We start from the raw sequence: 25,497 nt of genomic DNA, 5'->3' as shown, positions 1-25,497 counted from the left end.
TCCAGATGCCCCAGTTCCAGGAAGCTAGTGGTGAGTGGTGGGAGATAACAACAGGGTGTATTCCATTGTACCCTGCACACTCAGTTTCACTCCTCTTCCATCTCCACTCATCATGTAGGGAAGGCAGAAAAGAAGCAAAGCTGAGTATCCATCCCTTGTAGGTCATCATTTGGCCTGCAAAGAGGTTGGATTGAAGGGCATGCATCTCCCCTCTCTAGCTAAATGGTTCCACACCCATCACCAAAGAAAACATGATCCAGCTTAGTAGGAAGAATAATCAAGCATGTAACTCTGAAGGAACAATGCTCCATGATAAGATTTGTAAGCAAGCCACAAAGTCTGTACAACAATTTAAGGGATTTTTACAGTATAGTGGATTGGTCAAATTCTTACAAGTAAAGTAATAGTTTGGGCCTATTCCAGTGGATGTGATTTTTGCATTGCTTTAAAGAGTGTAACATAATTTCCCTTAATTCTTGTATTAATAAATAACCAATGATTGTCAACTTGATATTGTCAAATTACAGATTGAAATCTAGATATTAACAATAAAACTGTGTGGAGGATTTCAGTGAAGTCCAGTCAATTTTAAAGGTGGATTTCTGTAATGATTTCATAAATATTTTGTTTGCTATTGCTCCCCAAAGGTTCAGGATGTATCCAAGCATTCAGAATTACTTGAAATCTTTGTCAAATGTATTTTAAGTCTGTCAGTCAACCAAGAATCTTATCCATGCATTTCATATTAGTCAGATAATCATATATTGTACTTAAATTTAAAAAAATCAACAGCTGGAAAAATACCTTTAATTTGCCTGAAAATAAGGAAGAATAGTGTGTTATGCAAAGGCTGATACCCATCTTTGGCTGGCATCTTGTTGAACAGTTGAATGAATGTGTTAAACTGGACAAAAAGGAAAGGGGCAGTAGCTTTAGTGTGCCCAAGTATGTATTTCAGGGAGGAGAGATAGAGTTGCCACGAAAAGCTGTTCAACCACAGGACGTTCCATGTAGGGCCCATTTTTGTGTGTCACAGTGTTCACAAGAATTTACACTAAGCATTCAGTTTGTCAGAAAGAAATGTACATTTATTGAAATACTTGATATTGCCTACTGACCCAGATAGAATAAACTGATTATCCAGTGATGGGAGAGCCCATCTAGTCAGTAATTTAATTTTGTTCCTTTGTTGTAGTAATGAGCTACTATATAGTTCATGGGAAAGCAGTAGTGTAGTATTTATTCTTTTTAAAGTCACCTGATTAGATGACAATTTTTAATAAATCTTTAAGCCCTCCGCAACACATTATTCAAGAGGAATATATACTTCTACAGATGATGGAATGTCATGCTTTTTATCCATCAAAATATTTTATTAAAAATTATTCAAATTGCTTGATTTCTCCCACATGATTTTCCCCCACATATTTTTTTCTAACAATTACATAAGCTATAATTTGTATGTATATAAAATGCATATAGGACGCCCTCCACCACATCTGAATTAGTAGATTCCTTCCAGATTTCCTTGTCCATACAGATCATACTCCTTATAGAGTATATATTCTTTCAAACGGTTTGGTAGTGGTAGAAAGGTCAAGAAGACAGGACAGCGTAGACGCAAGCGGCCTAAACATTTCCGGATTCTCAGACGGCAGAGATGTTTCAAAGAACGGGCGTTTGCTGGAAATAAACATATTCTATTATTATACAATTTATCCATCCTTGCACCTCATTTTGAAGCCTAGCTCAGCCTTATATTCCTAAGGAATGGAGTGGGATACAGCTGGTGTCAAGTCACTGAGCAGCCACAGTGGCAAGTCTTTGTCATTTCAGCCTTGGTTTCCATCTGTAAAATGGGGTTAATGATCTTCTTATGGCGAATGAGATAAAAGTCACCTGTCAAAAATGTTCAGGATAGTGAAAGCTCTCAGAATAACAGAAATTGAGATTATTTTTGAAATAATATAATGTAAAAAGCAACATTAAAAGATTAAGTATATTATTGGTCACAATAAAACAGTTGGCTGCTAGGAGATTTTCCAAGGTATTGTCTAATCAAGGATGGTTTATACAGAAAAGCAAGAATCAAAACATTGGGTTGGCTTCTGTAACACCTATTGAATGTGTTGTCAAGGGATGAAAAATCCTGTAGATTATGTATGTTTAATATCACATGTAACATGACACACTTGGAGGTCTGTGGTGAATATGGTTCATGTTCATCATGTTCCTTCAGTACAACATGAGTACAGACATTTCTGGGTTTAGTTGTATGTAGGTCATCACATGTGAAAGGGATCTGGGAGACCAAGTAGACCACAAGTTCAACATGAGTCAACCATGTGATGCAGCAGCTAAAAAGGCCAATGCAATTTTAGGCTGCTTCAATAAAGGTATAGCGTCTAGATCAAGGGAAGTAATAGTGCCACTATATTCTGCTCTGGTCAGGCCCCACCTGGAATATTGTGTCCCATTCTGGGCTCCGCAATTTAAAAAGGATATCGAGAAACTGTAGCGTGTCCAAAGGAGGGTGAATAAAATGATGAAAGGTCTGGAAACCATACCCTATGAGGAAAGCCTTAGGGAGCTGGGGAAGTTTATTCTGGAGAAGAGAAGGTTAAGAGGTGATATGATAGCCCTGTTTAAATACTTGAAGGGATGTCATATTGAGGAAGGAGCAAGCTTGTTTTCTGCTGCTCCAGAGACTAGGACCTGGAGCAATGGATGCAAGCTAAAGGAAAAGAGATTCCACCTCAACATTAGGAGGAACCTCCTGATAGTAAGGGCTGTTCAACAGTGGAACAAACTCCCCCGGAGTGTAGTGGAATCTCCCTCCTAGGAGGTCTTAAACAGAGGCTGGATGGCCATCTGTCAGATGCTTTGATTTGGATTTCCTGCATGGCAGGGGGTTGGACTGGATGGCCCTTGCGGTCTCTTCCAACTCTATGATTGTATTATCACAATACTAAATAAAGGAGAACTCTCAGCATAAAACCAGTGAAGTTTTGGGGTATATAAGGAAGTCACAAGAGTAGAAAAGCAGAAGTAATGTCAGTCTATAGTTTATATTTAATATAAAGGAACTAAATAATTAGAAAACATTTATTTTGTCTTATACTACTCCATGCTTGGTGATTTTCCATCCAGATTACTAAAAAGTATTCTACACGAGTTTGTACTTGAAGATGACAGCAGCTGCAAGCATGCAGTGTCTATGCTGTTGATGGGAACTGCATATAGTAGCATTACTAATACATACTTTAACGGAACTGGATTGGCTGCCAATATAAGTCAATTGGACTTCAAGGTGGTGTTCAAGATATTTCCAACTTATGGTGGCTGTATCATGGGGTTTTCTTGGTCTTTTGGCTGTGGCAACCCATAACCTCCCCCATCCCAGGCCTACATGCAGAGTCCCATTTGGGTTCAAATTTGGAATTTGAATTGGCTTTTTTTTTTCATGCTGATCTCATGCTAATTATATCCTGCTGAGATTTATTAGGCTGGATTAAAATATTGTGATAGAATTAAATAAAATATTAAATAGTAAGTTATTTGAAGAGATTGCTGATACTTTTCATTTGGGTATGTACACATCTGTTTTATCTGTAGTAATGTGGTGAAGAGACTGTTATAGATTACCAAAATTATTTAATGCAGAAGTTCCTTCATGACCCAAAATAACAGCAATAATCTTGTCTTTTAGCAAAATCCAGTAACTGTTTAATTACAAAATCCTTATCAGTTTGAGGATTGTAATATACCCATTTTCATTCATCCCCGCAATTCACCTTTCGATAGATGCTAACTGTACTTACTCAAAATTGCATGAATTTCTGGCCACAGTTCTTGTTCTTGAAGAACGTCTTGAAGCTTAGCGCAGATTTGGATATGATCAACGTAATCTAGCATCACACGCACTACTTTCCCAGATAGGTGCCTTAACCATGATAGAGTAATAACTTCACAGAACTGAGAAAGAAGAACAGAAAAGTGTGAGCCCACAGAATTCAGCATTTTGCATGACTGAAGAGAACGAACCTAGTAGACCTTCAGTCCTTCCCCACAAATCCAATTGCTAATCTACTATACAGCTAATAAAATTAGGCAAAAGCAGCACTAGCTACAATTAGATAAGCAAGCACCTGTAATTTCTTCTATAGAGGACTTTTTTTTAAGAATGGCACTCAGTTCTGCAATCCCGTGATTCCCTTGAAACAGTAATGTGTAGATTGTGTATATCTCTCCTTCAATTTGTAGATTCAGCTTCAGTTTTTTTAAAAAGGTCCCAACACCCATTGAGCCTCACTTCCAGATTTGGAATCCATCAAGGCAGAAAAAGCTTCCCTCCCACAGGAAGTACTTACCATTGTGTCTTTGATAACAGTTGAGGTCCACCCTTCAAATATGTACTGGGCATGCACGTTGTTTCCATGAGGACAGTCAAAGCAGCGGTGAACATTGTATCCATAATTCAGCAACATTCTTAACATGACTTCATCCTTCAGTGTGTACTGCAGAGCTGATGGGAAATGTGTTGTGTTAACCCTGCAGAAGTAGTTCACATTTGCCCCATGGCGAAGTAGGAGACTAATGAGTTCATAGTTGCCCATCCGCAAGGCTAACTGGAGACAGTTAACTGGGTCTTGATTTGGTAGCGCTCCAGCTTCCAGGAGCAGCTGAGCTGAGGTAATATCCCCATTAGAAACAGCAAAATACAAGGCTGACTTTCTCTCATCATCATAACCTTTGCGAATTCTTTGATGCAACATAAAATTAGCATCGAAACCAGATTTTAGAAGGAACTCGAGGCACTGAGGATGCCCACCTGCTGCTGCAGAGTGAACTGGACTGATTCCACTTTCCTTTATGGCAGAGTAATGCGTCACTGGAACCAAAATCTGCAAAGCTCTGAGAAGGAAAGGAAAGACATCCAAAATATTCAAGAATAATTCAGTCATGACGACAAGGCAACAGAGACAAAGCAGGCATGAATAGTGGCTCTCGGTTGTGCAGTGTTTGCCAGTCCCTTTCCCAGCCAACACTTTAAAAATGAGAGCCAACGAAGAAGGATCACAAGAGCAAAAGGAAAATAAAAATGTTTGGAAGCTCTGAAAGTTGCACTGTGCAGGCACAGAGATCCCATGTTATGTGAGGTCACAGATGATCAGTCCAAAAAAACACAGTTACAGGTAAGCAACCTGTCCGTACATGGGTTGCTTCAATAATTTCTCTTCTTTGCAGTTATTAAAGGTGCAGGGGGCCTTTTTGCATCTGGTCATGGTAACCTGACAAACTACTCACCTCTAAGGTACTCTTGATCTCCACAGACATGTGACAAACTACAGGGCTGATTTTATGACTATTGAGGTACCCCACCACCCCAACTTCATACACCAAGTCAGAATATTCTAACTCACAAGAAGTGTCCTCTGTAAGCAGCTCTGTGGATAGGCAGATGACCTGAATGCTTTGGTACATTGGCATCAGCACCATACTCTAAAAGGAGAGAGACACAATCTGGATTTCCTCCTCCAGCAGCTTCAAATAATATGGATGCACAATCGGATGCCTGGGAAAGAACATTGACACCTGCTTGGGAAAGAGTAATAGAGGTTTAGTGAGTTTACCCATGTAGCCGAAGACCCGAACGGCCAGTGATATTGCTAATTCTAGCTCTTTGAAGAAGAAATATATTGCAATAAGTTGATTTGTTTGCAAGAATGTGAGACTATAGGCTCAATATTAGTCTATTAATCTCTTATATGATTCTAGTGCAGGGCTTTACTGAGGCTGAAGAATGCTGCACAAGAGAAAGGCTGTCAAAGTCAAAATGGGAGTAGCAGATTACATTTCCCTATATGCACTCATTTGCTGCTACCAAATATCCCAGCAAACTTACCTGTCTCTTACTAAACTGGTATAGTACTATCTACCAACTATGTCAGGGATGCGGTGGCTTAGTGGTTAAATTGCCAATTCTGATGATTGGAAGACTGGAAGGTTGGCAATTTGAGGCCCGAGTGCTGCATGATGGGGTTTGCTCCTGTCACTAGTCCCAGCTTCTGCCAGCAAATGCAAGTAGATAGGTAGGTACCACTTCGGTGGGAAGGTAACAGCATTCAGTGCAGTCATGACCACCAGAGCAGTCCTTGCAGAAAACTGACTCTTCAGCTTAGTAATGGGGATGAGCACCACCCCCTACAGTTGCTTACAACTAGACATTCATGTCAACATTTACCTGTTTACCAACTATGCCACATTTTAATGTTCTAAGGAAATAAGATTAACTGTTTTACTGATTCCAAGCTCCTCCTTTATAGCAACTTGAGACGAGCTAAGCCAGTAGCATTTGTGAACACATCTGCACTGTAAAAGCACGCCAAATATACCAATAAAGAATACTGAACAGGTATGCTTAACCAAACACCCTAACTTACTGAGCCAATATGTACTATACACTTTATGATCAACCTGAATTGTGTGGACCATGAAAAGATCTGCACTATCACATTAGATATGATTGACTTGCAGACTGACTGCTATGAGTCCACTGAGGACTCAGAAAGTATATCCAATTATACCTGGACAAAGCTTTCCCCCCCATTCAACATAGTACAGACTATTATATCTCCTCCTCACAGAAGGCAGACTAAATTTCTAATATCCTGCATTAAACATTAGGAAGTGAATATGCACTTAACATGTCACATAAACATTCATTTGCCAGAAAACTAATGAGATTTAAACTGCACATCTAATTTTCAAGGTATACTAGTTCTCACCTTTATGCAGTAAGATTTCCAGAATTTCCGTATGCCCATTCTGTGCTGCCAGGGCTAAAGGTGTCAGTCCATAGGAACTCCGTGGATCTGGGTCTGCTTTCGAGCAAAGCAGAAGCTCCACAATATCTTTTAAGCCTAGCCTGGCTGCCTCATGTAAAGCTGTCCTCTTATTTATACATTGTAGGTTGACATCAGCACCAAATTGTATCAGCAAGGAAGCAATTTCATAAGAGTTGTGTTTAATAGCTGTAAAAAAAATAAAATTGGAAAGAGGAAATTTAAAAGGTTCACTTTAAAAGACACTAAAGAGAAATGCTTCTGTCTCCTGTGAAACCATCTCAGGACAAACCTTTTACTTTGCTGTCCCATGGTATTTATATGCAGCAATAAAGGTCACATAGAATGGAAAAGGCTAAAGTTAGAATGAAGCTCATTTTTCATTGTAGATTTAAAAAAAAACAGAACACAAATACAGTGGGACCTTGGTATCAGCTGGGATTTGATTCCAGGACACCTTATGGACACCAAAATCCATGGATGCTGAAGTCCCACTTCATAAAATAGTATAGTAAAATGGTGTCTCTTACATAAAATGGAAAAAAATTCAAGGTTTGCTTTTTGGAATATGTATTTTAAATATATTTTCAAACTGTGGATGCTTCACTTCATGGATAAAAATAATCCGTGTACAGTATATGGAGGGCTGATTTTATGAGTCTTTTTATGCAGGGCTCTCCCGAGGCTAAAGCAGCTCCCCTAATCTCACTCTATTCAGAAGAAGTGATAATGTTGTCCTTTTGGACCCTGCATGACTCAGAGGAAAATAACCTCATCAAGTGGCATGTGATACTTGATTGCAGCAAGACCCATGGCTGAACAATCCACAGACCAATGAGTTCTGCCTCTGGAGGAAGAATGTTCGGTATGAAGAAAAATTCTGAGTCCTCCATTGCCAAAGAGACCAGACCTGATCATAGTGGTATCATACCATTTTTGCCCAAGAGAACAGTGGAGCTCTCCATAGATCATTAAGATTCTCTGAAGCTAATAATGGACTTCCTCTCCAAGTAACCTCATTCTACAGGACACTATCATAACAGGAAGAACAGTGCCTCAGAATAAGTGGAGCCCAGCGAGACTTGCAATCTCAGCCACCCATCTGCATGGGAACACTGCACCCAGAGAAACCAACTGATCTGCTCTAGGCAGGCAACACCCCCAAGCAACCCCCCTCTTCCAACCCATGAGGACAGAAGAAGGCAGCAGGCTAAAGTGTTCTGTGGGAACAACAGCTGCATGCTGATGCAGTTTTAGGGTTTCATTCTATGAAAAAAAAAACCTGAAAGAGAACCCCACTGGCTTTTCACATACCTTCTATAGTATATGTTCAGAATCATAATTCCATAATTGAGCAAAATCATAATACAGATTGAATGTCCCTTATCCAGAATTCCAAAATTGTCCACATAAGTGGCTGAGCTAATGACAGCTTTGCTTTCTGATGGTTCAGTGTACACAAACTTTGTTTCATGTGCAAAATTATTTAAAACATTGTGTATAAAATTACCTTCAGGCTATGTGTATAAGGTAAACACAAAATTAAAATTCATGTTTAAACTTGGGTTCAGTCTCCAAGATTCTCTCTCTCTCTCTCTCTCTCTCTCTCTACCTACCTACCTATCTGCAAATATTCCAAAATCCAAAAGATTTCTTGTCCCAAGCATTTCAGATAAGGGACACTCAGCCTGTAAATTGAGAAGCATATGTTCTTCAAAACGTTTTCCAAGCTTACTGTGCCAGAGGCTGTCCATCCACTAGCCGGCTGAGATAACTCAGCCTTAGATTCTGAAGCACCTACATATTTCAGTCTGTTCCTAAAGAGGCAAAAAGAGTAGGAAAGTGCAATTGTGGTAGCAGGGATAGTGGGAAGAGATGGGCTTTGGAAATTGTGAGGCACATTTAGAGTAAGAATGACAGAGCAGAAACAAGTCCATGGGTCACTGAGCACAAAACAGGCAACTGTATCTCAGATCTTTGTGTGATATGCATGTTCAATATGCACAAACCAATTTAAATATAATAACAGTACTTAAAGACTGGCAGAGAAAAAGTATAATTTGTTTTACCAACGATTAAAGCAGAATCTCCTTCTTCATTTCTAACATCAGGATTAAAGCCATTGAGGAGCAGAAAATGTACATTTTTTGCAAGACACTTGTCCACTGCTAAAAACAGAGGTGTTTCTCCTTTCAGGTTTGTCTGCTGCCATACAATGCAGTGGGAAGCTGAAAGAAAACCATGACAAACAGACATATGTTTACATAGCAAAATAACTTACAATCAGCCCTCACCGTATGCGGGCTTTGTTTATGCAGCTTTCAGCTTACGCTGAAGCTGCAGTACAATTAAATGAATGGTGTGTGTGCATGAGCATGGATGGTTCCCCCTTACACTGGGGTGGGTGTATCTGGAACGGATCCCCCACATAAGGGAAGGGCTGACTGTCTTTCTTTCTTTCTTTCTTTCTTTACTTACTTACTTACTTACTTATATGCCACCTTTTTCCTAAATTGGACCTGGGGGCTCCCAAAAGATTATACAAATCAGCCTTGAGAAAAACCCACAATGGATTCACCTTTCAGAGTTATTTCTAGAATATTCTTATTTGGTTGTGATGCAGCTTCATGCAAAGGGAGGCAACCTTCTCCGTCTGTCTCCTGAAAAGCAGAGCCATTCCTCATCAGCTTGAGCAGAGCCGCTTCTTCACCTGTTGAGGATATAACAGCCAGAACAATGTATACTGATGTACTTTAAAGTCAAAGAGCCCTGGTGGTGCAGTGGTTACATGCCTGTACTGCAGTCACTCATTCACAAACCAATACCAGCATATAGAGTTCAATACTAGCCAGGGACTCCAGGTCAACTCAACCTAGCATTCTTCCATAGGTCTCTAAAACGAGTATCCAGCTTGTTGTGGGCAATTAGTTTACATATTGTAAACCGCTTAGTACGTCGGTAAGTGGTATAGAAATGTACTTGCTAAGATAATTCTAAATATTGTTAACTTTAATGAACTCTAGTGAAAAGCAGGGCCTGTGTGGACCAGTGGGCACACTGGGAATTTTAACGATGCCATTGGTATGTTCTCAAAATGTCTGCCACTGAACAGTACTTGCTCATTCATAAAATGTTTGTAGTGAGTGGATAAACACTCATTTGCCCACCAGAAAGCAAACTGTAAAAGAAAAATAACCTGCCCTAGATCCTAAGTACAAGGCAGAGGTGGGGTATGCATTGCAAAATAGAGAATCATAACTTGCTATGAAACTGAGGTTTCTTACACTTACACAATGATAGTACTTTTATACCACTTTAACAGCCATGACTGCATCCTAAGGAATCATGGGATCTGTAGTTTTGTGAAGTATTTAGAATTCTCTCCTAGGGAACTCTAGAGCCCCATCACACATGGGGCAACCATGGCAATTAAAGTTAAAGCCATAGTGTCTATCATTGTGCAATGGGAAGGAGACCTGAGTACAAACCAGAGAAGGGGCTAACCTCTTTGCAGTTACAAATTATTTATAGTTTTTTGTGGGTTTTTCAGGCTATGTGGCCATGTTCTATAAGAGTTTTCCCTGACATCTGCCAGCATCTATGGCTGGCATCTTCAGGAACATCAGGAAAAACTCTTCTAGAACACGGCCACATAGCCCAAAAAACCCACAAAAAACTAAGGAGGCTGGCAGTGAAAGCCTTCGACTTCACAATTACATATTTGTCTGTGCAAAGCACCCATGTAACAACAGGTAAATTAGAGATACTCAAAGAAAAACATGCACATAAAAGTAAAAACATTCACACCCATACAAAACAGACAGCAAAAAACACACACACAAAACACAAATGCTTTAAATCCTGACAAAACACACCATGCAAAACACAGGGAAACAAGCCCGCATGCTGTCCCACACCAAAACAGCTGTCAAAAGGCACAAACATAGCACCGCTCCCCCCCACCACCACCACCATTTCCCTCTTGCCCTCCAAGATGCTCTGGACCACCATCCTAGCACTTAACATTTTTCCAGGGCAACCAGACATAACCTTCAAAAGGAAGCACTGGGCTGCATCCACACAGCATTTTTATTTTCACAAAATGACTCTGAAAATGCCCAGGATTAACAGACATAAAAGTGACTTTGGAGGCTTTGTAGCAAGCCAGCTTTCCAGTTTTGTTGGTTTTTAAAAAAGATTAAGATGGACAGGAAGCCTGGAAGGCAAATTATCAACTAAAATGATATGGGCTTCATATGATCTCTCAGCACTCAGTAGTTCATTACGAGTTGGTTATTTAAAAGTCTATGTGACATAAAGCAAAGTAAATGCTTTATTTTTCATCTGAAATCCCCCCCATGCCAAAGCATACATCATTAAGTAACAAAGACACTTAACTGTCCGAATGGCAGCAATTATCTTCTTGTGATTTTCACTTGTAGCAAAACTAAAGCTACAAAGACAACAAAATAATAACTCAAATTAAAAAAAAAACCACTTCCCCTTATAATTCAAATATATAGCAGTGTTGGTCTGGAAAATCAGTATGCAAAGAGATCTCGTAGCACCTTTGAGTTCAACTTCTTAAAGTTAGTCTCAAAGGTGCTACAAGATCCCTTTGCATACTGATTTCCCCTTATAAGTGCAGAATGTAAAAATGAATTTAAACGAGAAAAATACAGTTTATATTAAATTGACAGGTTTATTATATAACCATGTTACTAAAGTAATTAGATTACTACACACACTTGTTTTTAAGTTCCCATGGAGGGTCCCAACACAAATCCAAGAGGTTTGTTGCTCTTGTTGTTAACTGCCCCCAAATAGACTTCAACTCATAGCAGCCCTATGAATGAGGCACTTTCAAGACATCCTATCCTCAACTGCTCTGCTCAGTTCCTGCAGACTTAAGGCTGTGTCCTCTTGGATTGAGTCTGGTACGTGGTCTTCCTCTCTCATTCTACTGCCTTCTACCTTGACCTCTTAATACTGCATTTTCAGAAGCATCTCTATAAAAATAAAAAAAAAAATCAAAGATTGCCACAAATGGGACAGTGGTTACTTTCTCCCAGTCATTACAGACACTTTCCCACCCTCTGTTGTTGTTTTTACATTATTCACCTTCATAATTGCACCATCAATGTACATGGCACTTTAAATCATTTCCAGCTTATGACAACCCCGAGGCAATCCTATCCCAGGTTTATTTGAATAAGAAATTACTTGAAGGCATACAACAACAAGTCCAGTTTACAATCTCATGACTACTTAACAGGATGCCAGCCATCACCACCACCACTGGAATCTCCTGAGCGCTGTCCTATTGTGCCAGTTCTTACTGCACAGTTATGAAGCAGCAGCCCACTATTGAATATGGATGTTATGCATCTTCACAATTGTATTACATGTAAGTTTATTCATTAGCACATAACATCGCAATAGGATTCCGGCCTATATTTCAAAATCTGGCTAAAAAGCAATTTTAGTTGTTCCATTTTGGCCTGAAGGACAAGACACACACTTTAGTTACTTGTTTTCTACATCTGGTTCCAAAGCCAAAACCAAAACCAAGATTCTAAATGACAAACGCCACATTCAGACTTTATTGTTACAAAGTATGGTTATGGTTAGGGACTATAGACCTCTAACTCTAATAGAAGCCCTTTTGAAAAGCTAAGAGATCACTCAGCTATTCAGATATTCATGTTTGTTGGGTGTCTAAATAGGGGGATTTATTTAGGACTGGACAAAATATCTGCGTGTAGTGACATGGATGGACCACAGTGTCTTGCAAATTAGAATCAGGGCTTGTGAGCAGCAAATCAAGAAAGCTTATTGAAAAATGAGGTTTCCATCCTCTATTAATTTCTTTGGGCTGCAAATAGGTGTTAATTAAATATCAATCAATTAATTAATATTCCATCCTTCTCCTCCTCTGCCTGTCCCTTTCCTTAAGAGAAAGCTGAGCAGCGGAGGAGCATTGGAAATGTTCACCCATCCTCATTCTCCACCCGGCTTTCTCCTCAGCAGAAAACCAAGCAGCAGAGGAGCCTTGTAGGGCAAGTATTTGTCCAGCCTAGTCCTCCTCCACTGCCCAGCCTCCTCCTCAGGAGAAAGCTGGATGGTAGAGGGACCTTGCTGGGCAAGCATTTGCCCATCCTTCTCCTCTATTGCCTGGCCTTCTCCTCAGGAGAAGGCCTAGCAGCAGAGGAGCCTTGAAGTTGTTCCACACCCTCGTGGGCCACCTAAAATCCTTTGGTGGGATGCATGCTGATTGTGTAATGGGTAGCAGCCTTGCCAAACAGGCCAAAATCTTAGTCCTACTGAACACAGTACAACTTACTTCCAAGTAAATATGTCCAGAAATGAGTGGCACAAAAAACTGGATCTACTAATTAGCAGGAAGAAGGATCATATAAATCAGTGCCTCTTTCGTTTTCAGTTTTTACAAAAAAGAAAAAAAAAGCAAATGTCAAGAAATTTACCTTATGGCCAGATGATGGCAATATCAACACAGACAATGACTACGGCAATAATGAAATCGAGACAGCTTTTTTCAAAAAATGGTTGGCAATTTCGATGAATGCAGTTTACAATTTTTCAATTCCAGTGAAATAGCTGTGCTACACCTATCAATATTTTCTAGCTGTTCTAGAGTTGTTTGGGTTTATACATAAGATTGGATGAAAAACTTGTTTTTTGTTTTTCAAGAAAAGGACAGAACAAAACCATACAAAATAAATGTTAGGTTCTCCTCCATCCGCCACACATTAGAATTTAACACTCACCATGTGTATGTCTACACTCACCTTTGGTTTACTAATTTTTCACCATGTATTTTCAGTCCTACTTAGAAGATCAGAATAAATGTGTACTAGTCACTTATTGTTCTTATAACAACCCTCAGTTATATAGAATTCAGCACCCAGTGATAGGTAATGGGCAAAAAGGTAAGTACTTTTAAGTCCCATTCATTTCCACAGGAGAATTAAATGAACAAAATTATCTAAATTGCACAGCACAGTCAAAATTAAGCTATTATGCCCTTGGAGATTATCAGATGGGAGCAAAGCGGCTTGCTCCTGTCCTTAAACTGTGCTAATCACGCAACTGGGGTGAAGAGTATCACACCCCGTGTGCTTATCCTGTCCTTCTGCCATCTGTAAAGAATAATGAAGCAGTCATTTGGTATTAATTGGAGTTCTTGTTAATACCAAATGGCAGCTCCATTACTCTTTATGGATGGCAGAAGGCTAAGATAAGCATGCGGGGGTGTGCTAATCTTTGGCTCCCAATCACACGATTAGCACAGTTTAAGGACAGGAGCAACCCACTTTGCTCTCATCTGATAATCTCCTTTGTCAAATTGTCTAATTGTGAAACCTATCTAAAAACCATGCTACATTTGGACCTTGGTATCCACAGGAAATCTGTTCCAGACCCCACCACACACACTGCAGATACCAAAAAATGTGGGATCTCAAGTCCCGTTGTGCTTAATGGCAGTGTGATGTATGCACCCACTAGCAAAACCCCTTGCATGTGCCGCCATAAGGGACAACAGGGTTTGCCAGCCACAGATGCTTAAATAAAGAGGCCCTACTGTATGTAAGAGGAAGAGTAAAAAGGCCTGAATGTGGTTAATTAAAATGTACAATGCTTTACCTTGGCTGGATCACTGCATAAAACTCTACCTTGACCACAGCGTATTTGTCACCATCTCCACTGATGACACCACTGTGGGATGACAAAGCTAGTAGACAGCCCTACTCCCTCAACTTCCATCTCCACCTCCACCTCTGACTCCTGAGGATGAGAAAACAGCAGCTCTTCATCTGTCCTTAAGCTCCACTCAATGACATGCTGAACATATGACTACGATCCTATTTTCCAGCATAATTAAAATGATAGAAAAGATAGTGGCAAAAACAGAGGAGGAGGGGCAGTGGTAGAGGAAAAGGGGCCAGAAGTGCTGTGATGGATGTGGGGGGGGGGGGCAGTAGTGAAAACTACCCGTGTCCGGAGATGAAGCTGGGGATTCAAGAAGGCAACTTTGTCTCCTCACAGAGATGGCTTTCGCTATTGTCTTCCCCACCACTGCTATGCCTTAGCCACAAAAAGATTGGATGCCAATGAGACACTTGACAGATGGCATGTGGGGATAAAGCCAGTCATAGTGGATTGATTCTTGTGCCATCCCATGAACATTTACATCCTATCCCATGTCATGATCTCTCAGAGAGGCATCCCATGAAATCAAGTGAAGCAAACTAAAAGTATATTAAACAATTTGACAAGTTAAAGCCAGAGATTTTACATCAGGTTAAATCAGTTTAAGACAATTTAAAAGCATTTGGATGTGTAAATTTGGACGAAATCAATTAGGTCCCAAAAGCTTTCATAAAAAGCTGTATTTTTCCTTGGTACCAGAATGGAACCAGCATTGGTGCCAACTGAGCATTTAAGGGCCTCTGGTGTAAGTCACCAACTAGATTCCAGTCCCTCTCTACTCAAATCAGTATCTGTTTAGTTTTATAATCAGTAACCTAGTGACAGAGTTTGCCTCTCTCCTCCAATCTTTTCTCTTTTGGGGTCAGGTCCTTGAGACTGCAAGCCTACAGCAAGAACTGCCTCATATTTGATAAATCAGTTTGTAAGTCACTGTGGAGACCTTATAGGATAAAGAATGGACTAAAAATGAAATAAATTATACTGAACATGGAAATAACATGAGCATATTATTATTCTAGAAACAATTCTTAATATTTTGCAAGTCTCAGACTTTTTTACAAATAACTTCATAGTTACTGCTAAAAGAAACATCCAGAAGGTTATACATACCTATCATTCTTTTCTGTATTCACTGTCTTGCTCTTGTGAATATCCTGCAAGCTTTGTTGAATGACATATTGAGTAGGTATGTCATCATCAACATCATCGTTTGTATTAGTAATATCATACATATTAAAACCACGTATCTCAGATCACTAAACCAGGCGGGACTCAATAGTTGTCCTATGCTGGACTTTCCAGTTCAAAGACTCTTCTGTTTTTCCAGAGGCATCAGTAACTATAGGTATGTTGAAAAAATATTAAATGATAAATAGGTTTGCATAGTAATCTTTTTTTACTTTCACTAAATAACAACAAAAGAAAACAGGTCTCAATCTCCCTCTGAGCATTAGTGTAATTTTCTGTCCATTAATGGATGATTCTTAAGATATGAAAAAGCAGTCAAATTTGGATTACATCAAACATGACAGGGAGAAAAGAAGAATTAATATAATGGCAAGCTGAAACCTACCATAACAGAGCATTGGTAGGGCGATATTCTGTGTAATTTTGTAGACAGCTCTAGAGAGAATATTAACATGTCATAATTCTAATTTTCACACACAACCAGTGAGGAAAGTAAGGGAAACATTATGTAATATCACATTTATCAGTTTGTTTTTCATGTGTGATTAGGTTTAGAGCACAGATTCATAATGCTTATGGGACATTCTGGTGACTGGGATAATCTCCATTATTGCTCCTGCTTGTCCCTAGACACGGACGGGGATGACAGCTATTGACTGTATGTCAGAATTCACTTTAATGGTCCTAAAGCAACACTGTGAAGTGCCCCTGAAATATCTACACATCCACAACCTGATACTCCTCTCTAGCATACAGTTGCAATCTTTTACCAAAGGAAAACCAGTCACCCTGTGAAACAGCAAAGGAAAGAAGAGGGAAGCCAAGACCTAAATATCTCATGACAGTTGGCCTTAATCATAATCTCATGGTAGATGTTTGCTGAGTAAACCAGTCTTCATAAAAACAAACACACACAATCATTAGGGCTGAGTAAATGTGGCTTTTCCAATATCCTAATGTGGAGTCATGTTTGTGTCGTAGGTGCTTTCACAGGACCTTTCTCTGTGTTACATCATTATGTCAGCTTTTTCACAGTGTTAAAATTTAGCCGCAATTGCACAAATAAAAAAAATATAATCTGCATATGTTAAAGATCTGCAATCCATTTGCGTAAAATAGTGCAGAGTAAGTTTTTAAAATGTGTACTAGAAATATTGGTTAAAAAAATAAGAAAAACTCACAAGCATTTGGAAAGACTGGCTCAGAAAAGATAACATTTCCACAATACTGGTGGGGTTTTTTGGGTACTAAGTCAACATCTACATCTGTATTAATTTTTGATTCAGTTTATCATAATCCAGCAACTGCATAAATCTACCGCACTACTATATCAGATCATTACATTGCATAGGAGTAAAAAATGAAGCAAAGACAAGTTAATGTAAGTTTGTATACCATACATTGCTGCAGATCAAGCCAAATCAATCTCAGTGATTCCTATAGGCATGATGAAATTAACGAGGGAAACAACAGCAACTTTAGATCCCCATGTCACCTTGTTATTTTTTGCTGTGTTACTCAGTGGACGAGTACCTGGATACCATCAAAATGTACATTTAAAATTTAAATCATGTAGAAAACATTTACTGTAATTAGGCAGAACTGATTAAATGGGCAAATTAGATGAAAACCAGAACCCAAAGGTTCCTTATTATTATTATTATTTTAGTAGTATTTATTCATTACATTTTGGAACAGAAATAGGCAGCATTGGAAATCATTATTTATTTATTATTATTTATTTATGGTATTTATACTCCGCCCTTCAGCCCTAAAGGCTATCAGAGTGGCTTACAATTATTATTTTTAATTGGTAAATAATTTTGTACTGGCATTTTTTAAATGTACCCGGAACTATTTAATTTATGAAGGAAAAAAAATGGAACAAACTATAAATACATGAAGTAACACATTTATGCTGTGTAATGGCAAAATTCCAATTGTTATGAATGTACCTGGATTCTGCCAGTTTAACAATTTGAAAAAATACTTCTTTGTCACACACTGAAAAGATTCAGGGTAACATTAGCGTTATCTATTACATTAATATGTGAAAAGGTGTTATCCACATTTTCATACTTAGTAGCCTATAGGAAATTGGAGACATTAACTATCCACCCATTTACTTGTAGTGAATACTGATAACAAAACCATCAAAGTGTCAAACAAGTAGACTTTTTTGTACTGTCTTTGCAACAAGATTTAACAAAATCCCAGTACTACCTTAAGTCTACAATATTAGTTGTTGCTTTTGGGAATAAATCACAAAGTTAAAATTATATGGAAATGATTTTAAAACACGACAGTACCACACATTCATCTCACCTTTCTTCCATATTCAAATCAGAAAAGTTCTTGCACTTTAAGCCTGTGTTAAGTCTAAGTGTGATGTTTGATGTATTGAAAAATGATCTGTGCCTCTTGCATAGTCCATATCCATGAATAACTTACTATAAATACCAGTGCATAAGACACTCTGACATGTCCACAAGTTTCTCCATGAAGATTATATGAGGGTTAGCAGAAGAGACATGACCCTGGGGTGGGAATAAAAAAAGATCAAATGGCCAGACATTTTTTACCAGAATATCTTAGATGCAGTTAGGTGAGCATGCACATTTCAAGAACTGCAAAAAAAATGGATTTGTTTACTCTGTCAGAATATGCCTAAATGTAATTTTCAACAAAGCAGTTTTCAATGATTAATAAATTAAAAGATTTATAAGAGCCAATAAATTACACTAAAAGTTTCAGATTGTATCTATACCTTCTGTAAATTTGGAAAACAGTGAAGACCATTTTCCAATGAACTGAATGGGAGTGAATAAAACATGTCCATATCTCGACCACTGAAATAATTATGCCTGTGTGTACGTTTGCTTACCTTTAGCTGGATGACACAAACTATTTTAAATTTAAATTTTCAAAAACGGATGTCCACGTTTATTTATCTTCTGGCCTCAGAGGGAGTGAAAGGACAGGCCCAATGCCATCAGGCCTGAAGAGGAAGAGCCCTCCCCTCCCTCCTTCCAACTGTCATCTTCTGGCCTGGGAGGGAGTGAAAGGACAGGCCCTCCCTCCAGTCCATCTGCCTTGGTCCAGGCCTCAGAGGGAGAGAAGAATGCTGAACCTGATCCCCTCCCCCTCACCATTCCCTTCTCCTTTTGTGTCATGTTTTTTTAGATTGTAAGCCTGAGGGCAGGGAACTGTCTAATTATTATCCCCTCTGTAGTAAGCCACCTGGATTCCCAGTGATTGGGCGGCATATAAATAAATCCTATTATTATTATTATTATTATTATTATTTAGCTTTCTGAACTGCTATACCAGAGTGAGCTTAACCAGTTTTACACCATTTTATTGTCCTAACCTAGTTCACATTATTGACTTATATGTAAAACAAAAAAGCCACAAAGCTCTTCATTGTTCATAATTTCCCCACCTTCTCAGGCTAGATACTTAGCAGCAGATCCAGATCCAGGCACTGATCAACCCACCTGTTGGTCAGTGAGCTGACCATAGTTGGAGTGTCTCCCCCAGCAACATCCCCTGCTTCCCTGGGGTTTGCTGTAAACACCTCGGCCCATGACTGAACATCTCCATTTCTCCCTCCATACACTCCATCCCATAAGAGGACCTCTGAAAATTACCCTTGACAAGGCACCCAACAAGAAGTCCTGGATCCAGGTCCCAAGTCAACCCATCCCCAAGTTGTGACAAAGTCATAGAGATATATGACAGTAATCATCAAGTGAAAACTTGATGATTACTGTGAAGGTGCTTACCAAATTGAAAATTCACTTGGTGCTCACCCACCTTGAAAGCGGGGGACAGCTGACTAAATAGCCTGCTGTCTGACCAGAGTGGAGACTGCAGGCTTTCTCCAGCCAGGGCCCTTTAGCCAATAAGATTCAAACCATGTTTGAACCGCATTGGCTGAATTTCCTACTTTCTTCCAGGGGAGGCCTGTATTGCCTCCTGGCAAGGAGGAAGCTGATAGTGGCCATGGAGGAGGCCGCTCAGTGTCGCAACTACCCCAGACTGCAACTTGACCATAGGGTAAGTCAAGCCCACTATAAAAGAAGAGAAAGACAAACCAGTATTTTTACAAGGAAGTAACATTTATTCAATACAAAATATAATCTCTATATGACCTAAATACATCTGTAAAATAGCTGCTTGCTTAAGGAAAACAGAAAAAGAGAACAAACATATACATTCAGTTTAGTAAGTATTTGATCCTGAACTTTACAAAATTAGTCATCCAGTTGACAAAGCAAAGCCACCCCTCTCTTAATCCAATGCTGGACTGGTTTATCAGTTAACAGCATTAGTGCAATGACAAAATTAGTAGAATGCCCAGTTGTTGAAAGTGTTCCTTTACGTTCACTTGTCTTGTAGAGTGGACACATGTAGGCATTTGTTTTCTTTATGTCTGATTTTTTTGCTTTAAAAGAAAAATAAAAAATAAAAAATTATTATGCTGTAAGGTTAAAAAAAAAAACCAGAACACCATTTTTTAGAATGCTATATAAATTGTGCTTTCTTTTTTATTCAGAAATCTCTTAATGAATTAATCTCTTACAGTTTAATTTAATTCAAATCTAATTTAAATTAATTTAGATTAATTTAAATTAAATACAATTAAATGTTCAATTTTATTTGAAGAGCTAACAACATGTTAACACACCATAGTTAGTCTTTAGAGCAAGAATCACATTTGGGTTTTTACAAAGGCTACTTCAGACCTAAAACAGTCCTAGGGCCTTCTCAAATAGCCTTCAAGTGGCCAACTGTACCCACCTCAACACTTCTAACTAATTCATTCATTTAAATATTTATATCTCATTCTTTATCATAAGATGTTTTGGCAGTTTACAATAAAATCAATTTAACATTTATATAGGCATATATAAGAAGGGACACTCTTTGAAATATCAAACCTCCAGGCCATTTGGAATTTAAATAGTATTACCAGACATTAGGTCCAAAACACACTGCAGAAATAATGCAGTTTGAGACCGCTAACTGCCCTGGCTCAGTGCAAGAATCCTGGGAATTGTAGTTGAGGGTGCAAACCAGACTCTTTGACAGATAAAGGCTAAATGTCTCCCAAAACTAGATTCCCAGAATTCTGTAGCATGGAGCCAGGGCAGTTCAAGTGGTCTCAGACTGGATTATTTTTTCATTCTGTTTGGACCATTGGACTAAGTAATCTAACTGGCTCGTTTTGCAACAGATATAACCTCCTAGGCCTTGAAAAAACAGGCCGCCAATAGAGCCACTTGGGGCATGTATTTAGGTGACCACATGCCCCGAAGTGGCTGGAAGCTGTTCCGAGGCTGCCTAAGTCCAAACGGCTGGCAAAGCAGCCTTTGGCACTGTTGTGTCCATGGTCCCAGAGCAATCGTGCGGGAGCAGCCTGAGATTGCTCCTTGCAGCCATCGGCTTGGCCCTAGTTGTCTTCAAGAGCAGTTCCACATGTATGGCATTGCAGTAGTCCTAGTTGAACATTACTAGTGCATGAACTCCTGTGGTCAGGTTACTTCTGAGATTTCTCTCGGGTCTGAATGGAAGGTCCTGGGGAGGGGGCTAGCCTGAGGCTGCATCCATTCTACAGGTGCATGTTAACCCTGATTTTTAGGGGTTAACTGCACACTTGAATACACAGGAACACTACAACTAGAACTGCAGAAACCAGTCTGATGATGGCTTGTTTCTTTGTTTAGCACCAGCCATCAATATTTTCTGAGTAGTCCCCATGTGGCTGGAGTGTGGATAACGGGACAAACTCCAGTTCTGGGCATTACAATTCAAAAAGAATGTTGACAAGTATGTCCAAAGGAGGGCCCACCAAAATGGTGAAGGATCTGGAAACTATGCCTTATAAGAAAGATTTAGGAAGCTGGGATGAGCAAACTTTTTTTCCTGCTGCTCCAGAGACTAGAACAACGGAACAAGGGACGCAAGCTACAGGTATAGAAGATTGCCACCTCAACATTAGAGGAACTCCTGAGCAGGTTGTTCACAGTGGAACACATCCCCTCGGAGAATGGTGGAATCTCCTTCTTTGGAGGTCTTTAAACAGAGGCTGGATGGCCATCTGTCACTGTCAGGATGCTTTGATTGTGAGTTTCTGCCCCTGGGTTGGACTGAATGGCCCTTGTGGTCTCTTTCAACTCTAAGATCTATTATCCTTCTGTCCATGAACGGGGCACCATCCTAAGCTTGTGAAAGGGGTTTGTGTCCATAAATAGCATGTTGGCATTTAAACACAACATTCCAAGTATGTAAATTCACCCTTATATAAATGAGTGTTAACTCTCCTATTTGAAGCAACAAGGGTGAAAACTACACCGTAAAATAATGTAGTTGACAGCACATTAAGTGCTGTAGCTCCAATCTATGGAATCCTGGGATCTGTTGGTTTACAAGGCCTTCAGCCTTCTCTGCCAAAGAGTGTTGGTGCCTCACAAAAACTACAAATCCAGGATTATGAGGAGGGAGCACATGGCATTAAGTGATGCTAAACTGCATTATTTCTAAATGCAGAGGACCCTAAAATGTAGACCAGCAACAATTATTTCAACATGGACGTTTCTTTCTTCCCTTTTGCCTCTGCTACTACTAAGGGCATACTAGAGGCTTTTGTGCCAACTCTAGTTCAAAAATATATAAGAGGTGCTCCTTATGTGAGCAGACTGCATGCAACACTTGCAGGACCTCAATAAGGTCAACACATAGTACCACAGACCATGTCCTCTTCTCTCCCAACCAACCAGGGCAGGAAAGCAAATTACTTTGTAGTGGAGACAAGCAAATGCTAGAAGAGAAAAAGTATAAAGTTGATCATTTCGAGTATCAAATATTAAGTTGAAAAGTACTGGCTAGTAAAGTTTCAGTACAAATTTCCAGTAGCCAGTATTAAGGTGAAAAAGCACTGGCTAGCAAAGTTTAAGTAAATGTTACATGAACGGAGATATAATTGTCATCTAAGATGAATGAAATCTGCATATTGTACAAGGGGAAAAAAAGGAACCTTTTTAGTAAATCATTGCCAAGAATGTACTTACTCGGTTTTATCCAAATAATTGGCATTGTGTCAAAGAGTATTTAGGGTGTTGTTCACTAAGAAGTCCTCTGGTAAGAGAAATAAGAAACATAATCTATAATAACAATGCATAGCAATGGAACAGACATTGTGCAAAATAATGCATACACAATATCTGGAAAAAAAGAAGTCTAGAAATAAGAAGGAAATGGGAGGATATGACGGAGAAAGGAAATAGAAGAGAAAGTTGGGACATCCATTTATTTTAGCTGTCACAGTTTTGACTTCATAATAATTAAAATAATGTTCAAAAGAGAGTTCTTGTGTGCTTAATGTTGGAAGCGAGCTCAATAAATGGAGGAAACTGATATGTATGGACAAATGACAGGAAAGGTCTCAACCACTGAAGCCTAGATAGTGTTATATGGAAATTCAGATTAATGTTTTCATAAAATGAGACCTAAAATAAATTATGGGTTGCTATGGTAAAGCTGTGTAAATATTACTAGTACTGTGAATGCGGTCTAGTATTCCTATATTTTGAACACCAATTTCCCTTTAAATCACGAGCAAAAATACATCTGATTATATTATGAAAACATTTTGATGACCAGGGGCAGCAATAATACTATTTTTTTATTTAATTTATTACGTAAGAAAAAATACTGTGGTTTCAATATTAAACTTATTGTATATTGAAGAAAGATATAAAAACAGTTGAATAAAAGAGATAGGAAATGGGGCAAGCAATTAACACATGCCAATAAAATGCAAATAATCGAGTTACTGACTTGGTTCTGTCCCAACAAGATACGATTAAGGAATATATGCCGAAATGGGCACAGGATTTGGGGAAAACAATTGATTGAGGGAATGGCAAAATGCTTGGAAAAAACTCAGGAATTTACTATTGCACAAGAACCTAAGAGAACTCACTTAAAATCATGAATAGATGGTATTATACTCCTTGGAGGATTAAAAGGATGTTTAATTTAGATCATGGAAAGTGTTGGAGGTGCAATTGTGATAAAGGCAATTTAATACATATTTGGTGGAAATGCAAGGTGATCCAAGGTTTCTGGAAAGAAATACATAAATCGATACATAATATTTAGGAATAAACTTTCCATTAGACCCCAAACTTTACCTTTTGAATATGACAACTGTATTAAAAACTGAGGATGAGAAGATACATTGGAGGATAGTGCTCTATATGGTAACGGCTGCAAGAGTAGAGATAGCTAAGTTGTGGAAATCCAACAAAGCTCCTACTTGGAATATTGGATGATGAATGTCAATGAATATAGAGCACTTGATGTATCTCTTGTAATGTAAAGAATTTTAGTAAAAAAAGGGTGAAGGAAGATTGGAAGAGTTAGCTTTTGGAAAGTGAATGGAATATAAAGGGGGACTTATTGAAATGTAGACGAGAATACTAATTGGTGATTTAAAGTTCCTTTCATAGTAAGCGATTTTGAGATGCGTTTAAGAGAAAAAAGGCTTAATTGCCCCTTTCTTTTTTACATTTCCCCGGTTTTGTTAGTCATATTCCAACGTTGAGGACAGGCTCCGAGACTATCTGGAGAGAGAACAAGTAAAAGAAAAAGGGTTTATGAGAGACTAAAAGAGGCAACCAAGGAAAATACCACAAAAACCAATAAGGTTGTATATATTTGGGCTGGTATTTACAGGAATTGGATGTTTTATTTATATAATTTGGGAAATGATTTGTAACCATTGGCTTAAGCTGTTACAATAACTAAAGTGATTGGATAAACATACGAAAGTTAGGAGACGAAACGGATTTTGTTTTATACATCAAACGGAGATAATATGGAGATCTAGATGTACTTTTAAGCAGTATTACTCTCCATTTGGGAAGGAAGGAAGGGAACCAGAAGAAGGGTCTCGAAGATAAGATTTGAGTAACAGCAAACTTATTTATGGAATGTTTTTATTCTACTGGAGATGATACACAATTGTAGCTGTTTTACATATTCAATTGTGTTTGCTTTTATATGAAAATTGAATAAAGACACTAAAAAAAAAGAATATAAGAGATGAAATGGGGGCAAAGCAATTTAAAACACATCAATAAAATGCAATATATCGAGTTACTGACTGGTGTCTGTCCCAACGGGCCCCATCTAAAAATAATCCACGGATATAAACACACTTCTGGAGCAACATTCGAAGTATCCTAGGAATAACCTGAAACAAATGGAAAGTCTAATAAATTTTTGTAGCCACTTTAGCTTCATATGCCAGTCTTTAATAGGCAGGATAGACCCATCCCTATCCATGCAAACCATAAGTATGAAAATCACTCCATTGCCCTGGTTCAGTTTAGATTGCACTGATTATCTGTTAGAAGATGGAGAAGTGAGATGCTAGGAATCAGATATCCCAGTCTCCCAGTCACCCCCATTTGAATGGCTTTCTAGTACAAATATAATTTAAAGAAAAGAACATACAAAGAACTAACCATCAAAGGCAGCTACAGCACAGTGAGCAGCACAGTTGTCCCCACTATGTGTGAGATACATTTTATTTCTTTTATTTAAGTAAATTTGCATCTAATATATAAAACAGAAGCATATGTAATATTTGTTCTCTATGTGGCCCCTACAGAACAGGCCAAAATAAAGCTGCTTTGGGTCATTTTGGAAGTATGCTATTTAA

The 25,497-nt window shown here is 38.7% G+C and overlaps 2 protein-coding genes across 6 annotated transcripts in view; both read right to left on the bottom strand.

Annotated features, from left to right (window-relative positions):
• Nucleotides 1-793: 793 nt before the first annotated feature.
• Nucleotides 794-18,159, bottom strand: ASB14 (ankyrin repeat and SOCS box containing 14). 5 transcript variants are annotated; one of them, XM_042449132.1, is made up of 11 exons: nt 18,090-18,159; nt 15,687-15,915; nt 11,243-11,298; nt 9,424-9,555; nt 8,915-9,073; nt 6,789-7,034; nt 5,424-5,598; nt 4,832-4,914; nt 4,371-4,525; nt 3,822-3,975; nt 794-1,683 (listed from the first exon to the last, which is right to left on the bottom strand). In XM_042449132.1, the coding sequence occupies exons 2-11, from the start codon at nt 15,806-15,808 to the stop codon at nt 1,505-1,507; spliced, it is 1,461 nt and encodes a 486-aa protein (XP_042305066.1). In that variant the 5' UTR covers nt 15,809-15,915; nt 18,090-18,159; the 3' UTR covers nt 794-1,504. The 5 variants fall into 5 exon arrangements, with proteins under 5 accessions (XP_042305066.1, XP_042305065.1, XP_042305062.1 ...); XM_042449128.1 differs by having other exon boundaries at nt 795-1,683; nt 4,371-4,914; XM_042449129.1 differs by lacking the exon at nt 18,090-18,159 and adding an exon at nt 16,150-16,169 and having other exon boundaries at nt 795-1,683; nt 4,371-4,914.
• Nucleotides 18,160-19,878: 1,719 nt separating this feature from the next.
• The window catches only part of DNAH12 (dynein axonemal heavy chain 12), a 155,537-nt gene continuing 149,918 nt past the window's right edge, over nt 19,879-25,497 (bottom strand). Inside the window, 4 exon segments of the mRNA XM_042451361.1 lie at nt 19,879-20,211; nt 22,838-22,876; nt 22,879-22,904; nt 24,938-25,026. Of these exon segments, the coding sequence (XP_042307295.1) occupies nt 20,021-20,211; nt 22,838-22,876; nt 22,879-22,904; nt 24,938-25,026 (345 nt within the window). The 3' untranslated portion in view covers nt 19,879-20,020.

This window comes from Sceloporus undulatus, chromosome 2, assembly GCF_019175285.1.
Source record: "Sceloporus undulatus isolate JIND9_A2432 ecotype Alabama chromosome 2, SceUnd_v1.1, whole genome shotgun sequence".
Taxonomy (NCBI): Eukaryota; Metazoa; Chordata; class Lepidosauria; order Squamata; family Phrynosomatidae; genus Sceloporus; species Sceloporus undulatus.
The sequence above is the reverse complement of the archived record's forward strand: the minus strand, read 5'-3'. Positions and strand labels throughout refer to the sequence as shown.

What these genes read in the sequence shown, in the direction of transcription:
- ASB14 (XM_042449128.1), bottom strand. Translation starts at nt 15,808, where the DNA reads ATGTATGATATTACTAATACAAACGATGATGTTGATGATGACATACCT. An exon ending in AATACAGAAAAGAATGATAG is followed by an intron (nt 11,299 to 15,686) that starts GTATGTATAACC and finishes TTGTCTTTGTAG; the next exon opens with CTTTAGTTTTGCTACAAGTG. An exon ending in AGATTCTGCTTTAATCGTTG is followed by an intron (nt 7,035 to 8,914) that starts GTAAAACAAATT and finishes TTTTTTTTACAG; the next exon opens with CTATTAAACACAACTCTTAT.